This window comes from Somniosus microcephalus, chromosome 6 (assembly GCF_052327205.1).
Source record: "Somniosus microcephalus isolate GS21.2 chromosome 6, FLI_Smic_1.0, whole genome shotgun sequence".
NCBI lineage: Eukaryota > Metazoa > Chordata > Chondrichthyes > Squaliformes > Somniosidae > Somniosus > Somniosus microcephalus.
Genome location: NC_140992.1, coordinates 66,986,172 through 67,012,562, shown reverse-complemented (window position 1 = coordinate 67,012,562; position 26,391 = coordinate 66,986,172). Strand labels below are relative to the sequence as shown.

At 47.9% G+C, this 26,391-nt stretch overlaps 1 protein-coding gene across 14 annotated transcripts in view; it reads right to left on the bottom strand.

The window, feature by feature from the left end:
• kcnab1a (potassium voltage-gated channel subfamily A regulatory beta subunit 1a) overlaps positions 1 to 26,391 on the bottom strand; it is a 568,613-nt gene that overhangs the window by 39,217 nt on the left and 503,005 nt on the right. For all 14 annotated transcript variants that reach the window (XM_085990340.1, XM_085990337.1, XM_085990333.1 and 11 more), the window contains 3 exons: positions 14,244 to 14,288; positions 10,569 to 10,612; positions 9,243 to 9,329 (listed from right to left, as the gene is read on the bottom strand). In XM_085990340.1, the coding sequence (XP_085846466.1) occupies positions 9,243 to 9,329; positions 10,569 to 10,612; positions 14,244 to 14,288 (176 nt within the window). The remainder of the gene's footprint in view (positions 1 to 9,242; positions 9,330 to 10,568; positions 10,613 to 14,243; positions 14,289 to 26,391) is intronic.

Sequence of the window (26,391 nt, the reverse complement as noted above, 5' to 3'; positions counted from 1 at the left end):
TTGCCTGAGATAAAAGTGTTGAAGCAGAATCTATAAATACATTCAAAAGGGAATTAGTTGCTTATAAAATAATATTAAAGGGTATGGGAAGCGAGCAGGAGAGGAGAATAGATTAGATGGCTCATACAGAAGAAAATACCAGAGCACAAGCCAGCATGAGTCAGCATGACAGCAAACTTGATGACCTGTTTCTGTGCAGTAACATTTTCTGATTCTATGCCTTGATCAGTTGTACAATCTGGTTGACCTTCTTAACTTCAAAGTATTCTTTGATGTTGTTGAGCTATGTATGTCTCTCTCTCTTCCTCTTGCTCTCTCTTTCCATTTTTCCTGCCAGGACTTCACACATTAATTTTTCCGATCATTCTGAAACCACTGTACCTTGTCTTTCCTCGAGCTACCAATCATAGCAACTCTCTTTTTGGCCTGTGTCCTGTATCAAACGAAATGTCTCTAAAGAATACTAGTGGCATAACCTCAAAGGCTGCTTCCTCTACGTGTGGAATTCTTTCTCAGGCATTGTCAACTGATGCAAGTCTGTCTTCCTGCTGAGTTTTCATATTCCATGTACTTTTTCCCTGTCTTTGGAGCTACTTTCTCACCTTCAATCTTTATGTGTCAGTGAGCCATCCCCACTCTATTTTGTTCAGTCCTTTTACAAAGATTCAGTCGCCTTCCTTTATCAGTTCGACAACAGGTCTCCAGGTGAAATATTAAACCGTCTTTTCTGGGATGTTAAATTTCTATAGTACTCCTCAAGTAGAGAATACGAAGTAATTGTCAGTTTGGGCGCAAGTAGAAAACTGGCAGTTGCAGATTGCCGCCTGCTATACATCCCGCCCCCCTTTTACTTTCCATCGAAGCCAATGGAAAGGACAAACAGGTAGGTTGCATAACAGGTGATTCATCCCCTACCACCAGTTTTCCACTTGCGTCAAAATTGAAAATTACCCCCACTGTCTTAGAATATTTTGCATAAAAGGTGGACACCAACCAGAAAAGAAAAAGGAGAGAGGGAAAACAGGGATTAAGGAAGGGAGGTGAAGACATGGTCAGTGAAGGGCATCACAGGAGGTTTTAGAATCTGGAAGGAAGTTGGATAGGCAGAGGAATTTTGGGAAGGAGTTCTGGAGGATTGGGGTGAAGCAGAACCCCTCAACAATTCTGGAGCAGAGGAATAATTCTCTGACTAAAGAGTCATTCATGACCATCCATTCCACCCTCCCCCACCCAACAGACATTCCTCCCTTTCCTTGTACCTGACAAAACCAAGGGTGTGACGAGAATGAGGAACTTAAAGAAATTATTATTAGTAAAAAAACAGTACTAGCAAAATTAATGGGACTAAAAGTCGACAAATCCCAAGGACCGGATGACCTACATCCTAGAGTTTTGAAAGAGGTGGCCATTGGAATAGTGGACGCATTGGTTGTCATCTTCCAAAATTCTATAGATTCTGGAACGGTTCCTGCAGATTGGAGGATAGCAAATGTAACCCTGCTATTTAAGAAAGGAGGAAGAGAGAAAATGGGGAACTACAGACCTGTTAGCCTCACATCAGTAGTTGGAAAAATGCTGGAATCTATTATGAAGGATGCAATAACTGGGCACTTAGAAACTAATACAGGTGCACTATCCCTTATCCGAAACCCTTCGGGCCAGATGTGTTTCGGAATTCGGAATTTTTCGGATTTCAGAACGGAAATACCGCGCATTGAAAGCAACAAGCCACATCGAATAATGCAGCCCACGGGGAACTATCTGACTGACGGAGCGCGTGGCTTTTTGACTGACGGAGTGCGTGGCAATCCGACCGATGGAGCGTGCGGCTATCCGACTGAAAGAGAGTGCAGCTATCTGAATAATGGAGCGCGTGGCTATCTGACCGATGGAGCGCGTGGCTGTCCGACTGATGGAAAACATGCCCATCTGAGCAACGGAGCGCATGGCCATTTAACCGACAGAGCAAGCCATTGATGCGCCGGCGAATAGGTGGCCACAATTTTGAAGCCCCCGCCTCATTTGAAATTGGCAGAGCGAGCTGCAGATGTCAAATTAGTATCCCGATGCAGCTCCCCGCTCCTCGGACTCGGGAATGTCGACTGGCTAGGAAATACCGCGCATTGAAAGAAACAAGCCACATCGAACAATGCAGCCCACGGGGAACGTTGTAAAGTCAGATTTACTGTTTACCTAATTTACTCATCAAAAATATACAATATTTCAATGCAACAATTTATACAAAATATGAATACAACAAGTATTGTGAACATTTAAGGGTCAGTTTTTTTAAAGCACAAGAAATCTCAACCATTTTCCTATCCGTTTAAGTATCTCCCCACTGAGTGACGCTCCACGAAAAAACTTTCGGTTTTCAGAGCTTTTCGAATTTTGGAATTGCGGATAAGGGATAGTTGACCTGTAGTAAGATTGGGCAGAGTCAACATGGATTTTTGAAAGGGAAATCCTATTTGACAAACCTATTGGAGTTCTTTGAGGATGTAACTAGTGGAGTAGAAAAAGGGGAACCGGTAGATGTGGTGTATCTGAATTTTCAGAAGGCCTTCGATAAGGTCCCACATTAGAGGTTGGTGAACAAAATTAGGGCACATGGAATTGGGGGTAATATACTAGCATGGATTGAGAATTGGTTAACAGACAGAAATAACAGAGTTGGGATAAACGGGTCTTTTTCAGGATGGCAGGCTGTGACTAGTGGGGTACTGCAAGGATCGGTGCTTGGGCCCCAGCTATTCACAATCTATATCAAAGATTTGGATGAGGGGACTAAATGTAACATTTCCAAATTGCTGATGATACAAACAAGGTGCCAGTGTCAGGTGCGAAGAGGATGTGAAGAGGCTTCAAGGGGATCTCGACAGGCTCAGTGAGTGGGCGAGAACATGGCAGATGGAATATAATGTGGATAAATGTGAAGTTATCCACTTTGGTAGAAAAAACAGAAAGGCAGAGTATTTCCTAAATGGTGAAAAATTGGGGAATGCAGATGCTCAAAGGGACCTGGGTGTCCTTGTACATGAGTCACTGAAAGTGAATGTGCAGGTGCAGCAAGCCATTAGGAAGGCAAATGGTATGCTGGCCTTCATTACAAGAGGATTTGAGTACAGGAGTAAAGAAGTCTTACTCCAATTATATAGGGCCTTGGTGAGACCACACCTGGAGTACTGTGTACAATTTTGGTCTCCTTACCTTAGGAAGGATATACTTGCCATAGAGGGAGTGCAATGAAGGTTCACGAGATGGCAGGACTGTTGTATGAGAAGAGACTGAGTAAACTAGGCCTGTATTCTCTTGAATTCAGAATTCAGAAGAATGAGGGGATCTCATTGAAGCATACAAAATTATTACAGGGCTTGATAGGATGGATGCTGGGAGAATGTTTCCCTTAGCTGGGGAGTCTAGAACCAGGGGCCACAGCCTCAAGATAAAGGGTAGGTCATTCAGGACTGAGATGAGAAGAAATTTCAGAGGGTGGTGAATCTTTGGAATTCTTTACCCCAGAGGGCTGTGGAGACTCAGTCATTGGGTATATTCAAAACAGGTCGATAGATTTCTGACTAGTAAGGGCATCAAGGGATATGGTAATAGGGCCGGTGAATGGAGTTGAGGCAGAAGATCAGCCATGATCTCATTGAATGGCAGAGCAGGCTCGAAGGACCGAATGGCCTACTGCTTCTATTTCTTATGTTCTTAAGTTCTTAAATTGTGCAAACGCTAATTGCAATACTATTCTTGGCTCTTTATGCTGTGTAGTTTGAAACAGCCACCTGGTTGTTGGAGTTCCAATTGTTTCTCTGTATTTATGCTGATAACACATATGACATATGTATTTAATGCTGTATTATTACAGCCTGAATAATAACAAAAGACATAAAAAAGACAATGGGCTGGAATTTGCTACGGGGGCGGGTTGGGGTCGTGTTCCCCACATTTCGTGTTTCCCACACGAATCCTGAACGATGTGGGAAATTGATGCAATTTTGATTTTATAGCCCAATTGATTCCCCACGTGTGGGAACCCCTAGCCGGAGAGCTTTTCAGGTGGGAAGCTCGCCTCCGATGACATCATCACTGCTGCTTCATTTAAGGGCTTCCACAAGCCTTGCTCACTTCAGCAGACTGCCAAGCTTCTGGCCCTGGCAGCTGCTGCTACCATCATCAATCATGGCGACACATCGGAGTAAGGCATCCCCCAGATTTGACGAGGCAGCCCTCCAGGCATTGGTGGAGGGAGCGACAGAGAGCAGGGAGGTGCTCTTCCCCTCCTCGGGGAGGAAGAAGCCACCCCAGCAAACCAAGGCTGTGTGGCTGAGGGTGGCAGAGCAGGTGAACGCCAGCTCGAATACCAGCAGAACATGGATCCAGTGTCGGAAACGCTTCCATGACCTTCTGCGCACTGGAAAAGTGAGTATGATGTTCCCATCACTCTTAATCTGATCCCCATTGCCTTTCCTCACCAGCTCTCAGCTTTACCAATCTCTTCCTCCACATCCCACTTGACACTGACATCCATGCACCCTTTCCCACTCCCTCTCTCTCTATGGTCACATTCACCTAACTAATGGACTATGCAGCCCTCACACTCCCTATCACTGTCATGCTATGAAAACAACTTACATCACATAGGGAGGGCCCTTGGTCTTGCCATCTCACTCCATCTTTCTCTCCTTCTAAGCATCTATGCCATCGATTCTCTACACTCACTCCTTCATTCTCGCTCAAACTCCACTTGTCTCCCCCATTGCAGGAAAAGAGAGCTCACAACCGAATAGAGCGAGCCAGGACAGGGGGAGGGGCAGCCTCCTTAGCCCAGCTGACCCCATGGGAGGAGGCGATCCTGGAGATCGTCGGCATCCAGGATGACACACAAGTGGGGGACGGAGAGACCGGTGCAGCAGAGCAAGCTGGTGACAGAAGAGTTTTCCAACTCTCTCAATTGCATTGCATGACTCGCTGATAATGACTTGGAAGCTCTAGCAGATGGACCTCTGATCATCTGCAATAAGCACTGTGCAGGTAACCCTGGCCTCTCATCTCTGACACTTTCCTTTACTCCCCCACAGGACCATCGCAAGCTCCCGTCTCCAGGACGCAGGAGGAGGTTCAGCCTCAGCATCCAGACTCCTCAGAGGAAGCTGCAACCTCTGAGGGCGCAGCGTCAGCAGAAGGCAACGCACCCAGCACCAGCACAGACACTCACACCTCGGTGGGACCTTCGGGACATAGAGTAGTGTTGTCACCTGGAGTATCACAGCTCACAAGTGAGCCTCAGCAGATGGTGGAGACAGGGACAGCAGTGGAGAGTCCTAGTCGGAGGGCGCAGCACTCTCCCAGCTCGGCTCAGCTGCATGTCGACCCTCTGCCTCTGGGTCCATCCACAGTATCAGCGGTGATGGCACTCCAGGAAAATATGCAGGAGTCTCTGGCAGGTTTTGTCTCCAGGGTTGCTGCGAGTGTGGAGCGAATGGAGGAGTCCGTCGCTACCATGAGCAGAGCCTTTGTGGAGTCATTGGCGCATCAACGCATTACCACGGAAAGGATGGCAACCTCCGTGGAAAGGCTGGCTACGGCCATGGAGGAGATAAGTCGCCCGAGTGTTGAAAACATGGTGAGTGTTCAGACTAGACTGACATCTCTGGAGGAGCGATGGGCAGCTATTGAACAGAGAAACCAGACCTTCATGGCAGTCCCTCTGAGAAGGACTGCCAGTCCCGACACGGGTCCCCATGGCTCCCCTGATGTGCAGCAAGGTGCTCTCTCACCACTTGCAAGCGCTGAGGGGGACCTGACCCATGAGAGGGATGATGGTGGCAGAGAACAAGGAGGTGGGGGCTCCTCTCCAAGCGCTCAAACTTCTATGCCACTGACAAGTCCTTGGTCAGAGCCCCACCTGAGTCAGCACCCAAGTGAGATCGGCGTCTCAACCCCTGCACAGCCGCAGGAGCAGCAGACTGTTGCGCAGCCCTTACAGGCTCGCAACCCCAGAGGACGCCCGCCAAAGGTGTCCAGACAGGAGCAGCAAGGAAGTGAGCAAGGGGCCTCCACATCTGCTGATGCCACTGGGGAACGACTACGTAGGAGCACGCGTAACAGAAAGAAACTGCACAAATAGTCACAAGGGTAGTCACTTGGGTGGAATTTAATGTGTTATGGTTGAAAGCCATCAGAATAATGGTAATAAATCATCTGTCGGCTACTGCTGTAGTTGTGGCGTGTGTCATTTCGCGAATGGGACTTTCACTTTGAGGTCAGTATGGTGGTCACATCGCTAGAAGTCCGCTGGTTCCTGGCTATTGTCAGTGCTCAGGTAAAAGGATGCGAGGCAATAGTCCCTCATGGGCGAGGCTCAGCAAATCTGCCCAATATGAGCGCGTTCCTTGCATGCCGGCCACCAATGTTCTCGCGCACTGCTGCCGCTGGTTGATGAGCCTCTGCAAGATGTTCGTCTTCGCTCTCCTCCTCCCCCTCCTCCTCCTCCTCATCTGAGGAGGATATGTCAGGAGCCACTTGGTCCTCGGCCATCTGCAAGCCACGACACTGTGCCATGTTGTGAAGCACACAGCAAACCACAACGATTCTGGAGACCCTGGCTGCTGAGTATTGCAGGGCTCCACCTGATCTATCCAGGCATCTGAAGCGCATCTTCAGCAGACCAATGGTCTGCTCGATCATGGCTCTGGTGGAAAGGTGGCTGGAGTTGTAGTTCTCCTCAGCTGCGTTGGCTGGCCTCCTCAGCGGCGTCAATAGCCACGTCCTCAAGGGATAGCCCTTGTCTCCAAGTAGCCATCCATTAAGTTGGTGTGGCGGACTGAATAGCGGAGGCACAGTAGACTGGCGCATTATGAAGGAGTCATGGCAACTGCCAGGGTACTTGGCACAAACATGCAAAATTTCCTTCTTGTGGTCACACACCAGCTGAACGTTGAGGGAGTGGAAGCCCTTGCGGTTGACAAAAATACCAGGATTGCGATGGGGAGCCTTAAGGGCCACATGTGTGCAATCAACGATGCCCTGCACCCTTGGAAAGCCTGCAAGATTAGCAAATCCAACCGCTCTCGCCATGACACTTGCTCGATCCTTGGTGAAATGGATGTGATTGTGCGCGATGGCAAAGAGGGCATCGGTTACCCGCTTGATGCAGGTGTGTGCGGCCGCCTGGGAGATGCCGCTGATGTCTGCTGCTGATCCCTGGAATGAGCCTGAGGCAAAAAAGTTGAGTGCGATGGTGACTTTGACGGCCACTGATAAGGGGTGTCCAGCTGCTCCTCTGGGCTCCAGGTCTTGCTGCAGCATTGCGCAGATGTCAGCCACTATCTCTCGCGAAAGTCGGAGCCGCCTTTGGCACTGCTGCTCAGACATGTTGAGGTAGCTGACCCTGCGTCTGTAGACCCTGTTTGGGGGGTATCTCCTGCGCCGACGGCCTTCCATGCGCTGGCCCCTTCTGGCCTGTGCATCCTCAGGTGGGGCAGCAGCAGCTTGGCGCAATTGTTGTTGCTGCTGCTGTTGGGCGGCCTCATGTAATATCCAGAAGGGCAGGACAAAAATGGCTTCCATGCTTCTGGTAGATGCCTCAGTTGAGGAAGCGCTCAGTGAAGGTGGCGAAAGGGGTTTCCCAGGAGGTCACACTGGAGATGGTTGTCAGGCTGCAAACTTCCAGAGCTGTGGGTATGCCTTCTGAAAGATCCCCCAGACCTGAGAGAGCAAAGTTATGCCACCTGCAATTAAAGCATGTTCAAATCTGCCATTTAATGGTTGAGCTGCAGCTGCTACGCCGCAAGCCAGTTGTGCTCCCGCCACGTTTCAGATGTGTGTTTCCCACCAGGCGTGTTTCACGTGGGAAAACGATTAAACTTGCAACTGGTTAGGAAATTGGGATTATAGAGCCAATTGAGGGCTTGTTAAGGGCCTTAAGGGCCTATCCCGCCTCCTGGAGGCGGGACGGAGTCGGGACCAGCAGACACGAATTTAGGAAAATCGCGTGGAGGCGGGATGGAGGCGGGTTTGGGCCCGCACGCCAGTTTTGCGATTTTTATCCCCCACTCGCCTCCAATCCCGCCTCCCCGGCCCTAGCAAAATCCAGCCCAATGAGTTAATTTGGGCACATATTATTGAATAATGCAATCAATACCCAGAGGTTTAGTCGTGTATTTTTTTTTAAAGTTAGACTGTTTGGATAAAGGAAACAGCTTGTTTTTCTCTAAGGTGTTCCTGTTTGGAGGTTTCATTTTTACCATCCTGATTCAGAACTTTAGCCCAGGCCAACTCCAGCACCAAGAGCTGCTAGTTTTACTGTGACTAAAGGCACTTTTATAATATGCTATTGGCAGCAAGCTGCAGTACTCCTGCTAACTATAATACAAAGCAGATGAACTCTGTGCCACTGATGTTAAAAAGGCCTTGGCCTAGAAATTCGGTGGGCTGCGCCACCAGTTATCGCCTAAAGAGGGCACTCAGTGGCTTTAGCGCCACTGGCCGCGCCTCCCGCGATATTTAGCTGGGGCGCTAATGGCGGCGTTAACCTGTTGCGCTGCGCCGCCTCCAATGACGTCATCGGTGTGCGCAGCGCCCCGCTACCGCCCCGATCTCGATATTTGGCAGCAACCGCCTCTGTAGCGCCGTTCGCAAATGGCGCCTGGTTCACGGGGCCTTCCTGTGGCGGCAGTGGCACAAATTAAGGTGGAGGTGCGGGGCGGCCGTTCTTTTTGACGGCCGCCTGTCAGCACTTCCGTCCCCGGCCTCCTGATCGCCCCCCGCGGCATTGCCGGCTGTTTTCCGAGAGCCCGGCACTTCTCCTCGGTGCCGGACTCTTTTGGCGGCACTCGCGATCTCCGATCGCGCTGGTGCAGGCCCCTCCCCCTTAAGAATGGGAGGAAGGCCTGCAGTACCGCAGCATGCCGTGCCGCAGCGTGTGGCGCTGCGGCACGTTGCGCTGCGATATTCAGTTTCAGCGCCCTAAGAGGGACGCGGAGCGCCTCGAGCCTCACCCCGTGTCCCTCTTGGGGCGCTCAAGCTGGATTTCTGGCGGTCGCTACTGCTCCAAACGCTGCGCTAAATCCGGCGCCCAGGCGAGCTTGGCGCCCCGTTTGCGGCTCCACCCAATTTCTCCCCCCTTGACTTTTTGTGGGTTGCGATAGTGTGAAAACACATATACAGGAGCATCAGCTATAGTTGGCAGCTCCAGTTGTTTGGACTCGATTATATCAAAATAAAGCGTCACTGACCTTCCATTGGGGTATTGGTGTCTGGTCGATTTGCAAATACAACATCGACGTACTCAAGCTGCATTCTCTGCAGAGAGGCCTTTAAACCTAAAAGTAGTACACAATGTAAATATGTTCAGTCCTGTCAGTAAGAATAAGCATTCAACCAGCAAATGCAGCCTGCTACTGTGATTAACTGTTCAGTCACTGATAGGAATCTGTCACTGTCAATACTCAACATATTCCACAATGTTCAAAAGAGTCACACTTGATACCAGCTCACCAGTACCACTGCCACCAGCACCACTCACTGAAATAATATGTTAAAAGTATTTTTTGAATTCCTGTAGTGTCGGGTGTCCTACTAATACTCTTTGAGATGAATGAACAGATTCTATTTAATAAAGACAAGAGATGAAGTTGGGTGAGACAACAGAAACCATGTTGAACTTGTGATGTGAGGAAATAGTAGAGGAAACAAGTTAGGTAAAGATACAATAAAGCATGTATCAACATGCAAGGTCAGCTGGGGGTTGAATGCAGTTCAGTTTATTTTACCACCAGATTTCCCTTCGGCTACAGGCCTTTCATATGGAGTAGTTTCCCATGAGCGGCACTGCAGAGAAGATCTTTTCATTCAATTATTAAGATCCGGGGCTACTCATAACATAGTATGGAGCCAGTTTCACAGCTATGTCGCAGCGATGAGTGTTTGAATTGCCTGTAACCTAGCCCTGACTGGTACTGACAGGGCTGTTCTGACAGTTTGTAGCCAGATCTCTGGGAACAGTTGAACGTCCCACTGTGCTAGGGTATTCCATTTTAGAGAGAGATGGGGAATGAAAATGGTAGCATTGACTCATCCCATTCTAAATATGATCCCTGCTGGCTAAATAACACAGTGCCACTGACTGACTTACCTTGGCTGAAGCAAGCTGTGTGGTACAGGGCAATGAAAATGTTAAACATCTAAACTTCTATATTCATACTTCTTCTTTACAAATATTCTGTAAAAAGTCTGAATATACCAGCCCACACTACAGAAAAGAGCTGTCACGACCACACTTCATGTAGCAGTCCACGAGTGGGAGGAACAGTGATACAGATATGTAACAAGACCATCACATAACCACAAATGATCATTATCCCTTAAAGTCCCTGTTACATTATTTAAATCCCCTTTTCAATAAACAGTATAATTCCAACCTGACAGCTAAGCAGAATTCCTGATGGTAAATTAATATTTAATACTGTGGAATAAACAGCTTCACAGAACCCGGGCCAAATTGTAAAAGGTAAGCAAGCAGAGTTTGTGAATGATGCTCTATCACATATTCTGATGTATACCTTCAATAATATGTTTTCGAGAAAGGCCTCTTTCAGTTTCAGCCCTGTGGATGACATCAAAGACACATTAGTACATTGTACTTTCCCACAGGACACAGACAATAAATAAGGAAACATCTGACATTTTCAAGGCTGAAGATTTTGCTGAAGTTTCTCTCATTCTCCAGAGATTTATCCCCAAAGGAAAGTCACTTACCTGCAAGAAATTACATTTGCTGTTCTGATTGTGAGAGTTCTATTTTTGTTGTTGTTGGTGGTTTCTGAATGTAAATCCAGTGCATATAAATATGGGCCTGTAGGAATGTCTAGTTCCTATCCAAAAGACTGAGGTCCACTCAGGCGATCAAATCAACGAGGTTTAATGATAAGTAACAGAGTTTAACAGATAACTACAGGAGAACATCGAATATAGGTCTAGTCAGTTCGGAGGCTCCACGAGGACTGCTAGGGCAGTCCCGTGGCTGACGTCATGACGTCATCGCATTTGCCCGCGCTATTAAAGTGATCGCGCTCTGTACATGCAAACAGTGAAAACAAAGATACAGACTCAGGCTGCAGCCAACATATTATTAAAGGGAATTATATACAATTGATTGGAGTCCTTTAGTGGCTCCGCCACAGGCCCGTCATAAGGAGGAAAGACGCAGATAACCGATATTAACCCATTTACAGATCATAGCTTTGTTTGAAATTCAAATTCTGTTCAACTTCAATACAAGACAATACAAACCACATATGCATGGAGATACTTGTTCATGAGTTTCTGAACTGGGTAAATGAAGCAGTGCAGCACCTGTCTCCCACACATAAGGTCAGAATTGCAAGGGCTGCCCATCACTCAGATTTATCTCCCTCAAACAGGAGCATTTAGTTAGCTTCCAGAAGGCCACAGATGGAGCACCACACAGAAGGGAGGTGGCACTGACCAGCTCTGTCCGTTCAGGTTGGACCTCCTGCCAGCAGATCACAGATTGGCTGCTGTGTATTTTCAGCATTTTCTGTTTATGATCACAGACGGTCATTAATCATGACCAGGCTTCCCAGATCATTCCACGCTCCTGCAAGGAGGAGAATGCAGAGCAACATTCAGTCTGAAAAGGGGAGAAGTTTTAAAAGACTTCATGAATAACGAAGACTTCATGAATTACAAAAACATAATCAAATTTAAATGAAGCTGTTAATACTGCACTTTTTGTACACTCTTTGAACCTGTCATATTATGTTGGAGGCGTTTTTTCTGATTAACCATGATGTGCCACCTACAGGGAGAATTTCTTTCTGTGTTCAGAAGTTGTCAGAGTTATTGGTAAAGGTACATAAACAAATCTAATCTATTTGTGAAATTCTTGCTTTGCTTTAAAAGCGAGCACATTTAGCTCCCCGATGGCTAAGGTAAGGTTTACGGGGCTGAAATACCTCAGTACATGATCAGTTGGTGCCCTCCAGCACTTGCCCTGCTGGAGTTTGTGGGGCAACTAATCAGCACGAGGCATGTGGGAGCAAGCATGACCTCTGGCACATCGCTGGCACCTGAATGCCCTGAAGCTGGAAACTCTGGTCACCACCGCAATGGAGTTCGGGGGGGGCGGCAGTATGCCCAGGTTCCCCCACCATTCATGACCCTGGCCATGCTCCTCTCAGCCTCCTGAGCTAGGGGACCAATCCTGAAATCAAAACTTACTGTGGGGTTCTTTGGAAGTCTGGGCACCTTGCTTGGCCTAGCCCCCATCGGTGGGGCCCATATCCACCCTTGAGGAGGCTGGAGTGCCTTACCTCACTCAGTGTACTGGCCTCCACTGTTACACTGGGTCCTGTATAAACCTGGGGGGAGGGGTGGGAGCACCCAGCATAGGGAAAATCCACCCCTGACTTCACCCCTTTGCCTTCATTTGCCTTGTTATGGGGGGACGGAGGTTCTGACCCTTACAAGAGAACTAGGATACTCCCAGAAATGGCAGCGAGCCGGCACGACCGGCGTTATGGATGGAGACCAATGATACCCCCAAGGAATTTCAGGGCCTACATCTCTGAGCCATACAGACCATGAAAATACCAGGCCCGATCCCTGGTATGTGCTGACTTATCTGATGTCAGTGGAGGAAGTAGTAAGGATCCTACAATTGGCCTCAGGGAAGGGAAAATCAGTTTGGGTTCCTGTTCTGATCACCATTCAGTGACCCCCCACCCCTGATGAAAGTACACTTGTGGATGCTGAGTGAGGCTCACTTGTGATGTCTGGATTAGCAGCAGGCGGGACTTTCCATTACAGCTCATGGGTAGACACTGGAGGCTATCAGAGATGGGGAAGTGGGAGGTGAACTGCCAGGAAGAAGTAGGTAAAGGCATTGAAAGGAAAAGCACAGTTGGTTTAAGCATTATGTGGAATTTCAAAGTCTTTAAATGGGCACTGACTCAGTTGCTATTTGGTTTTGAAGCTTCTATGGCGTTGTGTAGTGCAAGACGAGAACCAGGCAGAAGTCATACATCAAGCTTCTCAACTCCTGCCCTATACTCACCAACACTGTCATGGGATCTTATGTACTCCAGAACCACCCATTGAGGAGGAAGTAGTTAGGGAGTTAGAGGGCATTTGACAAGGTAAAGCACTGAGCACTAATGAGCGCAAGGACCTGGGAGTGGAAGAAGGTGAGCAAGCCGTTCCTCCAGAGGGTTGAGAAATGACCATTATTGGCTGAGGGGCTAGCCTTCAAAAGATCAATGATTAGGGAGCATCAATATGATATACAGTCAGTGGAGATGGTTTCCATGAAAATGCTTGCGATGATGGGGAAGTGGGAGGAGTCCATTACACCCATCTGCAACAAAATGTAGGAAATAGCCATTCCATGTATAACACTCTGAAGAGATTAGCAGGTCAGGGGTTATCTGCGATAACAAGGTGACATGAGGAGGTACGGAGTGGCAGCTAGCATTATTTCAATAGGTGACTTGAGGGTCAGCCTTAACATGACAATTTTTTAGGGCTTCCAGGACTTAATTGGATTATTCAGTCTGTTCTCACACTGACCAGTAGTGCATCTGAACCTGTGCCCAGAACCTGAAGGCTGCAAGGAGTGGTAACAGATGTCGCTGTCTTTCATGTTATAGCCCTCTCCAATGCTAGCATGTAAGGGAGATTCAGACCTGGGTCCAACCCCCTTTGACCTATCAAAAGAAATACTATTGGAAGGCAGGGACAGCAGTTTGACTGTCAACCACCCAATCGCCTACCTCTCAACCTTGTATTAGTCAGGGAGCATGTCATAGAAGTAGAATAGGAACTTGAGTAAGTAATTTAGCAAGGACAAGGGGTAGTTGCAGTGGTAAGATATAATTGTCATGCAAGTGTTTGAAATTGTTGGATTCATTTGAAAAGGCCATTAAAAAAAGTAAAACATTGCGCGACGACATAGAGTGTTGAGATCAGAAAACTCAGTGCAGATTATGGATTGAATGAGGAAACTTCTTTTTCAGCATGTCTCAGCCATTCACTAAATAAGCTTGCTGAGCCATTAAGGAAGTCCTTTAGTTGAATAGTTAAAAATTGCTGTTGCTGTTGACTCTAATAAAATTAATTCAATACGGCAAAATTAATTATATTTAGCTTCTGAATTTGTATAAAAATAAATCTATGCCAAAGAAAGAGAGAGACAGGCAACTAAGATGAGCACTCACTTTCCTCCCCAGTAGAGCTTAGTTGTTATCACCAGACTTGATCGTCTGAAAGAGAAACACAAGAATATGTCAATCACGTGCACAACAAAAGAAGCCCAAAATCTAGGCTGCCGTTTTTTCTACTTGCACTGATTGTTAATAGGATTGTTATAAATTTGGGTCTGTCATAGATATCTTATCAGGTTCAATGGTATCAGTCACACTCATAAGCAGTCTGAGAGTTTTACTTTTATGGGTTTTGCCTCACACAGCCCTATATCTACTTGTATGAAAGCATAACACAGGGGTACAACAATAGTATTCCCTCCTGACCTAAACTGGATGTTTGTGTCTTTTGCACATGTACTTCTTCCATCTCTCTGAAGCCAGACCAAGCAAACACTTGGTGAGATGAGGCTTGATATGAATCGATAAGCTGCTTTATTTTACAGTAAAGTGAATATACAGAACAGTTATGATCAGAATCACTTAATTCAATCATTACAATATAGCTTCATGTGACAATACAAAATAAAGAACAGGTCACACTTCCCCACAACAGTCTTAAACAAGATAGCTTCTAAATATCCTACGTCATTTCTAGCCTCTTAGTCTCAACCTCTGCTGGACCTGTCTGTCTTGCAGCTTTCTATTTTAAAAACCTGACTAACTGCTTGTGTTCCTGTGTCTTATCTCTCTTTGTTCACAACCAAAAAGGGATCAAAGACTCTCCAACTCACTACGGTGATTTTTGATGCTGGAAGCATTCTAATAAATTGTTTATTATTGACAGCCTATGGAGAAACAACATCAATGTTAGCTCATTAGCATCTTAACTACCTTATGTTTCCGAGCCTTTTTATTTTAATTGCATGAATACACTGGATAGATTTTTGTCTGGGTCTGTTTTTGTTGTGGAGGCAGCGCACATCTGAACCAAGAGGCCCGAAGGAATTGGGCCTCGGGCCTCATATATATATTCAGAGCGAGGTGATAGTGCTGGTCGTGCCTCCACAGCAGCTTGCCCTACGAGAAAAATTAATTTATCAATTTTAGGCTGTCTGCTTCCTTGGCAGCGGCCTTCTAGTAATTTCCGGGGGGCGGGGGTTGAAGCGGGCAACGGTGGGGGGGTGGGGGGTGGGGGGGTGAGGAGGGTGAGGGCTGGTCACCAGGACTGTGGAGTCAGGGGGAGAACCCGTGCTTCTCTTGGCTCCACAGAAAGGTTTAAAAAAAAAATACCTATAGTTAGTGGCCACAGAATGGCAGCGGAAGAAGCCCAAGTGGCCCAATGCTTGTCTCGTTCATCGGTACAAATTTTACCCAGGGATCCTTCAACAGGTGTTAGGCCCCCTAATTACCGTATTCAAGGGGCCTTATGTCTGTTTTAGGTGGCTGCCTAAATAATGGGCCCCATGAATGTAGCAGTGGGGGCAACGCCTGCACTGATCGGGTGCAGGGTGCCCCGCTGCTAAATTGGTATGCTTTGTGCCCATTTTACGCCCTAAAAACAGGGGCAACACGTACCAATTCCTACCCCACAATGTTTTTAAAAACACAACATTAAAAGTAACTCTTTTTCTAAATCCTTTCTGTGGGAAACTGGTCAAAAAAATCATGAAACATGACAAGGAATTTGAGAAAATAATTACTGCCATACAGATCATTTCTGCAAGTTAAGCATTTATTTTGAAAATGTAAGTGATTTTACAGTTAGTGAGCCTTTTAATGTCCTTATGTAAACAAAAAACAAGTTGTTGATGATAAATGGCAGCTCCTTTCAGGCTGAGAAAGATTTGACTCATGACTGACTAATATTATAAATAAATTGTGCTGCTGCTTTCTAGATTAGACAGAATAACAGTGTCTAATATTATTAATATAAGCGCAATGTTTTTTTTAATCCGTTATTTTGAACAAAGTATCTTATCATAAAACCCAACAAAAAGCAGCACATAAATAAACAAGTTGACCAGCGCTTGAATGACACCCTTTCCAGACAATTCTGTCTCTTGTACACAGTAATGTCTTCCTCACTTTTTAATTGTTTAGCTTTCTGTAGCCATTTCCCACTATCAACGCACCGTTGTGATCTGATTACATAACTGAAACATTCATGCGATGATTCAATGGCTACACTCTCAAATTGTGAAAGTGGCAGCCAAAGAAGCCTACACATCAAAATATAAATTAACTGGGTTGATTATCAACTGTCAGTTGCTCACTTCTCAAATGTAAAATGGGGAGCTGGCATTTGAAAATCGTGGCCAGGAGGCACCTCAGCCCAAGTTAATGCCCAAGGCCCACCTTATGCAATTTACAAGCATATAGCTGCTTAATTATGCAAATCGGGGTCTTATGGTAGTTGTAGGATCCCGTTTGCAACCTTCAGGTACAAATGGATAGGGTAGGCCCCGTACATGCTCCACACATTTGTACCAGGTGGGGGGTGTAAACATCAATGGACACAGAAAATATCCTTGCAGAGCTCCACTTGTCACTGTCCCTCAGACCAAGCTTTGCTTTCTACAGCTAAGCCAGTGCTTTATCCAGCCTGTTCATTTGCCCCTAACTCCATTTCCGATTATCTTACCTTTATCTTTCTTTGGAAGCTTAAAATTCTGAATTTTACCTAATGTCTTTTGAAAACCAAATATATTACACCCACTCAGTGTCTGCTCTGTGCCATCCCCTGGGGCCACTGGCAAAAAAAAGGATCTTGTTGTGCAGGAGGTTATGAGCAGGAATCCAAGTTTCACCTCTCCATGGTGTGGTGCACTAGAATATTGAGTGCTGTGCCACCTACTCAGGCCATCTGCTTAAACACCTTTTTTTACAAACACTTACATATCTACACCTCATGAACTATGAATGAACCTCCACTACAGACGCTTCATTAAAAAGTCATTCCAGTTAACATTCTGTTTCATTATATCAAGAAATAAACTCAAACTATAACATAATGAATTAACACATGAACTATGGGGTCAATTTTAATTTCCAGCGGGTTTCATGCAGGAAACATGCCGCAGGTCGACTTTCCACCCGGAATGGGTAAGAAGTGCCTATCGGCCCATGGAAATCGGGCAGCCAAGGGCCACCTGCCGGCACTCAGGTAAGTGTGGGGGCTGGGGTTCTGGGGGCGTTACAGGGCGGGGAAGTGGGGAATTCCAGGGAAGGCAGGCCTAAATTTCCTTTTGGAGCCAAGAGACGCACTTCTCCACAAAGGAAAGTAAAAAAACTTACCTTGAATGGCCTCTTCTGTTTCCCATCCTCTTCGAATCATAGAATCATAGAAATTTACAGCACAGAAGGAGGCCATTCAGCCCATCTTGTCCGTGCCGGCTGACAAAGAGCTATCCACCTTAATCCTACTTTCCAGCACTTGGTCTGTAGCCTTGTAGGTTATGACACTTCAAGTGCATATCCAAGTACTTTTTAAATGTGATGAGGGGTTCTGCCTCTACCACCCTTTCAGGCAGTGAGTTCCAGACCCCTACCACCCTCTGGGTGAAAAAATTTCTCCTCAACTCCCCTCTCAACCTCCGACCAATTACTTTAAATCTATGCCCCCTGGTTATTGACCCTTCTGCTAAGGGAAATAGGTCCTTCCTATCCACTCTATCTGGGCCCCTCATAATTTTATATACCTCAATTAGGTCTCCCTTCAACCTCCTCTGTTCCAAAGAAAACAACCCCAGCCTATCCAATCTTTCCTCACAGCTAAAATTCCCCAGCCCAGGCAACATCCTCGTAAATCTTCTCTGCACCCTCTCTAGTGCAATCACATGTAATGTGGTAACCAGAACTGTACGCAGTATTCTAGCTGCGGCCTAACTAGTGCTTTATACAGTTCAAGCATAACCTCCCTGCTCTTATATTCTATGCCTCGGCTAATAAAGGCAAGTATCCTGTATGCCTTCTTAACCACCTTATCTACCTGTCCTGCTACCTTCAGGTATCTGTGGACATGCACTCCAAGATCCCTCTGATCTTCTGCACTTCTCAGTATCCTACCATTTATAGTGTATTCCTTTGCCTTGTTAGCCCAGACTTTCAGCGGGAAAACTGCAATGGCTCAGGCCGGAGTAAAAATTGCAGTCAGGACCCGATGACCCCAATCTGCATATTTAAAGAAGGATCCCGCCAGCTTTGGGTGGGTGGCTTAGCCGCCTATCCAGAAACACCAGTAAAAATCAGCAAAGGCCAGATCCAGGCAGGACTTATGCAGTCACCAATGTCCCTGTTAAGCTGCGCGGCCGTGCGGCCATACAGTGGTCTGGAGGTCCCGCACAGGCCGCTCGCCGGATTTTAAATGGAAAAACCGTGCATGCGCGATAATTTGAATAGGCAGCACAGCCCGTTAAAGGGGCAGCGCACCCCCCAAAAAATTTAACGGGAACATTGGCAGTCACCCTGTAGATTTCAACTTCTTACCTGCCTGGTTTCCAGAAACCGGGCGGGTAGGGTTAAATACCCTCTATATGTGTTTTTAAATTGACAATTTATCGAAATACATGGGCAAGTCCACTTTATGTTGTTCAGTGTTTCTTCTTGTTTTAATAGAATTGACTTATAATTACTGTTATCTTAAGATCATACTTAAAGAAATATATTTAATATCAAAAAAATAGAAAAAACAGCAAATAGTGACTTGCTTTTGCTTCTTACTATAATTAAAGTCTATTGGCTATAAAGACAAGCTGATGTAAGTATGCTGTCACAGCCCCTTTAATAGTTTAGTTCATTAATGTACATGAAAACCATTGATTGTAGGTTCACTAAATTATCATGGCAAATGGAAAGGGGTAAATTAATCAAATAAAACCATGACATAGCACTTGCCTTAAGTCAAATGGTAAATCTATATATTAATGTGGAAATGGAGGCACTTGTTATTTCTTCCAAAGCTCGAACCTGTGGTCTGATGACCTGGCAGCAGCTGGCTGAGAACCAATGACATTCACCTGACAGGATGGAGTGTGTTACAGCACTCAGAAAGACAGGACCACAGCAGTTTATCAATGCACCTACTGATACTCACTGAACACTTAAGTCCGCAATGTGAATAACCACAGTATGGTTGTTTGAACACTGTAGCTAGCAAATAGCACCTCTGTGGTGTACAAATAATTTTCATTCATACTGATAAACTGAAACTAATAACTCAATTCCAAAAAATGTATACAGAAAAAACAAATAAAATCAGTAATGTCTCTCCTGTATGGCCTCCACTTCAGCACCCTCAGTAAATTTCATCTCATTCAAAACTCTGCTGCCCGTCATGGCTCAGAACTTGCTTCCTAACCCTCCATACCAATGAGTTGGACCATAGAAGCATCACTACATTTTTTTGCATGTTAAACTATTTTACAAGTCTTATAAACAGAGTACTTCACTGTTACTGATAAATTCTGAATTTTATTCCAGTTAGGAGGGACACCATTAGTCACAAGTTATCAGTTTACTCGTTCATGGAAATAAAACTCAGGATCCACCAACAGCGACAATGAATCAACTGCCCTCTGTTCATACGACAGACAGCAGGGTGAATACAAAAAGGCAACGGTCTTTCCTAAAGTTGAAAAGATAAATGAAAATGACATAGCAAGGTTAATGCAACTTTACATAAACAGACTCATTTGATATGTATATTAAACACTTCTGATATCTGAGCATCACAAATATTAATTATCATAAAATGTCAGTGAGTGAGCTTTAGAGGAGGAGAGACTGAACAAACTAAAGTGAATCCATAGCATTTGCATAGATGTCTAGTCCTATGTTTACCGTTATGTCCAGTCCTTTGTTTGATGTTAAACGTTCTGTCAGTACTTAGCAGAATAGAGATAAAATCAAGTGAGCACTGCTAAAATGAGAAGAGTTTGTAGATGACAGTTGTGGTAAACCACTGTTTGTATTCCACTGTGTACATGCCTGGACATGCCTCGGCTGACTCCTCCCACAAGTCCTAGTATAAAGGTGACTGCACCCCAGCCCTTTGTATTCTGGACCGGTCGACCACTCGAGGCAGACCTTCATTCTTTTGTTAATAAAAGCCTTTAGTTACTCTCTTAACTCTCAGTCTTTTATGAGTAATTGATAGCGCATCAATTTTATTAACAAAATTTTTATAATGGAGAAGATCCTCACACCAGCATGCCTGGACTTAGATCATCGGGAGGCGGACTCATCCACCAAGTTTACTCACTGGCTTAAGTGTTTCGAAAAATTCCTGACCGCCTCCGCAGCAATCAAATCGGACGAGGACAAACTGGATGTCCTGACCTCCAAAGTGAACCACCGAGTGTACTCGGTCATCCAAGACGCGACCTCGTACGCGGACGCTATCAAGCTCCTCAAGGACCAGTACACGCGCCCAGTGAACGAAGTGTACGCCAGGCACCTTCTGGGGAGTCGTAAACAACAACCTGGGGAATCGACCGTGGAATACCTTCAGGCACTGTCTGTGCTTGGCCGGGCCTGTGGTTGTAAGGATGTAAAGGCCACCGTGTACACAGAGGAACTTATCCGGGACGCTTTTGTAGCGGGCCACAGATCCAATTACACCCGACAGCGACTGTTGGAGCAGAGTGACCTCGACCTCAACAAGGCCTCTGAACTTGCACTATCATTGGATGCAGCCTACCGGGGCATGGATGCCTACTCCTCTGCACCGTGGACGCCGCGGGGAATGACAGCCTGGGACACGGTAGGACCGCCTCATAGCGCCGTGCCACCCCAGCCACACCCCAGCAATGGCCCAACTACCGCAGCAGTGTCCCAAGGCCAGACAGCAGTGCCCCAAGGCCAGAAATGCTACTTCTGTGGCCAGGCATAACACCCCAGAGCGCGCTGCCCGGCGAAAAATGCGATCTGCTCGGGCTGCGGGAAGAAGGGACACTACGCTAGCGTCTGCAGGGCCAAAGCCACCCCAAACACCAGCAGCGCCGCGTGTGGGCCATGCGGGCCGCCATCTTGGGTCTCCCCGGCCATGTGCGAACCACCGGTACAGCAGCCATTTTGGACGCCTCCAGCCACATGGGGATCATGGACGCCGCCATCTTGGACGACAGCCGGAACGCAGCAGGCCCCCAACACCGCCTCATCTGATACCCGCAGCGACACACCGACCCCTACGCTGGCATCCGTTACACTGGACCAAGCGAGACCGCACCAGCTGGCCAGTTCCACAATGGACATTAAGGTAAATGGTCACGATACAATCTGCCTTTTTGACTCTGGGAGCACGGAGCGCTTCATCCACCCCGACACGGTGCGGCGCTGCTCTCTCCCAGTCCTGCCTGCGCACCAGCGGATTTCTATGGCCTCCGAGTCCCAGTCGGCGGACATCGGCGGCTACTGCATGGTGACACTCGTAGTAGACGGGACTGTGTACGATCATTTTAAACTTCTGGTCCTGCCCGACCTCTGCGCTGCCGTCCTGCTGGGGTTAGATTTTCAGTGCCACCTTAAAAGTGTTACGATGGCGTACGGTGGACCCCTACCCCCCACTCACAGTCCGCAGCCAGCAGCTTCCAAATTGCCCGCCGCGCACCAGGTGCAACCTCTCCACACTCAGAGTCACCCCCCCCCACTGTTTGCTAACCTCACCCCCGACTGTAAGCCCATCGCCACAAAGAGCAGGCGATACAGTGCCGGGGACAGGGTTTTCATTAAAACCGAAGTGGTGCGGCTCCTGAAGGAAGGGATTATTGAGGGCAGCACCAGCCCCTGGCGAGCCCAGGTCGTGGTTGTTAAGACCGGCGAGAAGCAGCGCCTGGTCATCGACTACAGCCAGACAATAAATCGCTACACCCTGCTGGACGCCTACCCACTCCCCCGCATAGCTGATATGGTCAACCAGATCGCGCAGTACCACGTCTTCTCGACCATTGACCTGAAATCAGCGTACCACCAGCTCCCTATCCGCCCTGAGGACCGCCAGTATACTGCCTTTGAGGCAAACGGCCACCTCTATCACTTCCTTAGGGTTCCCTTTGGCGTCACCAACGGGGTCTCCGTCTTCCAAAGGGAGATGGACCGGATGGTAGATCAAAATGCGTTGCAGGCCACTTTCCCATATCTGGACAATGTGACCATCTGCGGCCGTGAATTGCAGGACCATGACGCAAACCTCGAAAAATTCCTCCGCACCGCCCAACTCCTGAACCTGACATATAACAAGGAGAAGTGCATATTCCGCACAAACCGCCTCGCCATCCTTGGCTGTGTTGTGGAACACGGAGTCATCGGCCCCGACCCCGACCGGATGCGTCCCCTTATGGAACTCCCACTGCCCCACTGCCTCAAGGCCCTGAAGAGGTGCCTAGGGTTTTTCTCCTATTACGCCCAGTGGGTCCCCTACTATGCGGACAAGGCCCGTCCGCTGATCAAGTCCACCTCTTTTCCCTTGACGGCAGAGGCCCGCTTAGCCTTCCACCGTATCAAGGAGGACATTGCCAAAGCCACCATGCACGCAGTGGACGAATCCATCCCCTTCCAGGTGGAAAGCGACGCGTCCGACTTTGCCCTGGCCGCTACCCTCAATCAGGCGGGGAGACCCGTGGCCTTCTTTTCACGAACCCTCCAAGGCCCGGAGACCAGACACTCCGCTGTTGAGAAGGAGGCCCAGGCGATTGTGGAGGCTGTGCGTCATTGGAGGCACTACCTGGCCGGAAAACGATTTACCCTGCTCACTGACCAGCGTTCAGTTGCTTTCATGTTTAACAACAAGCAGAGGGGCAAAATCAAAAATGACAAGATCTTGAGGTGGAGAATCGAACTTTCCACCTACAATTACGAGATCTTGTACCGGCCCGGGAAGCTCAATGAACCCCCGGATGCGCTATCGCGTGGCACCTGCGCCAGCGCGCAGATCGATAGACTGCGGGCCCTCCACAATGACCTCTGCCACCCGGGGGTCACCAGGTTCTTCCACTTCATCAAGGCCCGCAACCTGCCTTACTCTATTGAGGAGGTCAGGACCATGACCAGGAACTGCCAAGTCTGCGCTGAGTGCAAACCGCACTTTTATAGACCAGACAGGGCCCACCTGATAAAAGCCACTCGCCCCTTCGAGCGCCTGAGCGTTGATTTTAAAGGGCCTCTCCCCTCCTCCGACCGCAATGTGTACTTCCTCAATATTATTGATGAGTACTCCCGTTTCCCGTTCGCCATCCCCTGCCCGGACATGACCAGTGCCACGGTCATTAAATGTCTGAACGACCTCTTCACCCTGTTCGGTTTCCCCAGCTATATCCATAGCGACCGGGGCTCATCGTTTATGAGCGACGAACTCCGTCAGTACCTGCTAACTAGGGGTATTGCCACAAGCAGGACCACCAGTTACAACCCCCGGGGGAACGGACAGGTGGAAAGAGAAAATGCGACAGTTTGGAAGGCCGCCCTGCTAGCCTTAAAGTCTAGGGGCCTTCCAACCTCCCGCTGGCAGGATGTGCTCCCCGATGCGCTCCACTCTATTCGGTCACTGCTCTGCACTGCCACTAATGCCACCCCTCATGAGAAAATGTTTGTCTTCCCAAGGAAGTCCACATCGGGGACATCGCTACCGCCATGGCTGACGTCCCCAGGGCCGGTCCTACTGAGAAGACACGTGAGGACCCATAAAACGGACCCCCTGGTCGAGAGGGTCGACCTCCTCCACGACAACCCCCAGTATGCTTACATTGCATACCCGGACGGGCGGGAGGACACAGTCTCCATAAGAGACCTTGCACCCTCGGGGGCCGCAGTAACCCACTACTCACTACCACCCCCCCCCCCACGATCCGATATCCAGCCCCAGCAGACGGCAGGCCTGGGCCCCGCGACCCGCTCGACATCTACGAGGACGACACGCCTGTGCCACAGCCTACGCAGGACTCGACGCCGGAAGCTCCACTACCCCTGCCGTCGCCACGCCGATCACAGCGGCAGACAAGACCTCCGGAGAGACTCCAATACACTAACTTTTAATACACTTCACCCCGCCGGACTCAATTTTAAACAAGGGGTGAATGTGGTAAACCACTGTTTGTATTCCACTGTGTACATGCCTGGACATGCCTCGGCTGACTCCTCCCACAAGTCCTAGTATAAAGGTGACTGCTCCCCAGCCCTTTGTATTCTGGACCGGTCGACCACTCGAGGCAGACCTTCATTCTTTTGTTAATAAAAGCCTTTAGTTACTCTCTTAACTCTCAGTCTTTTATGAGTAATTGATAGCGCATCAACAGTTCAGTTCTTTTAGCATTAACTGATAGTTAGTTCTGTATAACAAAACCAACTGCCAATAAAAATAAATGGTAAATGCCAGAAGCTATTCATCACCTGGAGCAAATCAAGAGAGAAAATAAGCCATGGAGGAAATGTAATTTACTTTTCAATTTCACATATATATAATGGATTCCTGGGAGTTACTGTAGCATCTCTTTTTAACGGAGAAAACTGAAGGTTCAGTGGGCAAAGTGGTCTGAGGTTCTGCACCAATGGTGTGGTCTTGCATGCAGCAAGCTGCTGATTAGAAAATTACGTGTGCACTGCCTGCAATTTTATTGCTATTGAAATCAGTGAGTTGAAAGCAAGATGATACGATACATGTTGGCCCCAATAATAACAGGTAGGCAGGAAGGGTGTGGAGGGATGGGGGGAGATGATTCCTGGAGGTCTTGCAGAATTTAATGCCAGCATCTGATTTAACAAAAAATTCTGTTTCCTGGCTGCAGCCAGCCAGATGGAAGGCTGGCTCACTGTCAGGCAGGTTAGCCTGAGGTTTCAGGCCGCAGCCGGGGATCTGGCACCAGCAGGAGTAAGTCATCGGGCTGGTGGGTGGGGGGGTCGGAGAGGGTCAGTCAGATCGTGGGGGGTCAGTCAGATCGCGGGGGGTCAGTCAGATCGCGGGGGGTCAGTGAGATCGCGGGGGGTCAGTGAGATCGTGGGGGGTCAGTCAGATCGTGGGGGGTCAGTCAGATCGCGGGGGGGTCAGTCAGATCGTGGGGGGTCAGTCAGATCGTGGGGGGTCAGTCAGATCGCGGGGGGTCAGTCAGATCGCGGGGGGGTCAGTGAGATCGCGGGGGGGTCAGTGAGAAACATAGAAACATAGAAGATAGGAGCAGGAGTAGGCCATTCGGCCCCTCGAGCCTGCTCCGCCATTCAACGCGATCATGGCTGATCATCCAAATTCAGTACCCTGTCCCTGCTTTCTCCCCGTACCCCTTGATCCCTTTAGCCTTAAGAAATATATCCAACACCTTCTTGAATATATTTAATGTATTGGCCTCCACTGCCTTCTGTGGTAGAGAATTCCACAGGTTCACCACTCTCTGGGTAAAGAAATTCCTCCTCATTTCTGTCCTAAAAGGCCTACCCCTTATCCTTAGACTGTGACCCCTGGTTCTATACTCCCCGACCATCGGGAACATCCTCCCTGCATCTAGTCTGTCCAGTCCTGTCAGAATTTTATAAGCTTCAATGAGATCCCCTCTCATTCTTCTAAACTCCAGCGAGTACAAGCCCAATCGTCCCAATCTCTCCTCATACGTCATTCCTGCCATCCCAGGTATCAGCCTGGTGAATCTTCGCTGAACTCCTTCCATGGCAAGAACATCCTTCCTCAGATAAGGTGACCAAAACTGCACACAATACTCAAGGTGTGGTGTCACCAAGGCCCTGTACAACTGCAGCAAGACATCCTTGTTCCTGTACACAAACCCTCTCGCTATGAAAGACAACATACCATTTGCCTTCTTAACCGCCTGCTGGACCTGCATGCTTACCTTCAACGACTGGTGCACAAGGACACCCAGGTCTCATTGCACTTCCCCTTCTCCCAATCTATTGCCATTCAGATAATAATCTGCCTTCCTGTTTTTGCCACCAAAGTGGATAACCTCACATTTATGCACGTTATATTGCATCTGCCATGCTTCTGCCCAATCACCCAACCTGTCCAAATCATCCTGTAGTTTCTCGGCATCCTCCTCACAGCACACACGCCCAGCCAGCTTTGTGTCATCTGCAAATTTGGAGATATTACATCTAGTTCCCTCATCTAGATCATTAATATATATTGTGAATAGCTGGGGTCCAAGGACCGATCCTTGCAGTACCCCACTAGTCACTGCCTGCCACTCGGAAAAAGACCCGTTTATTCCAACTCTTTGCTTTCTAT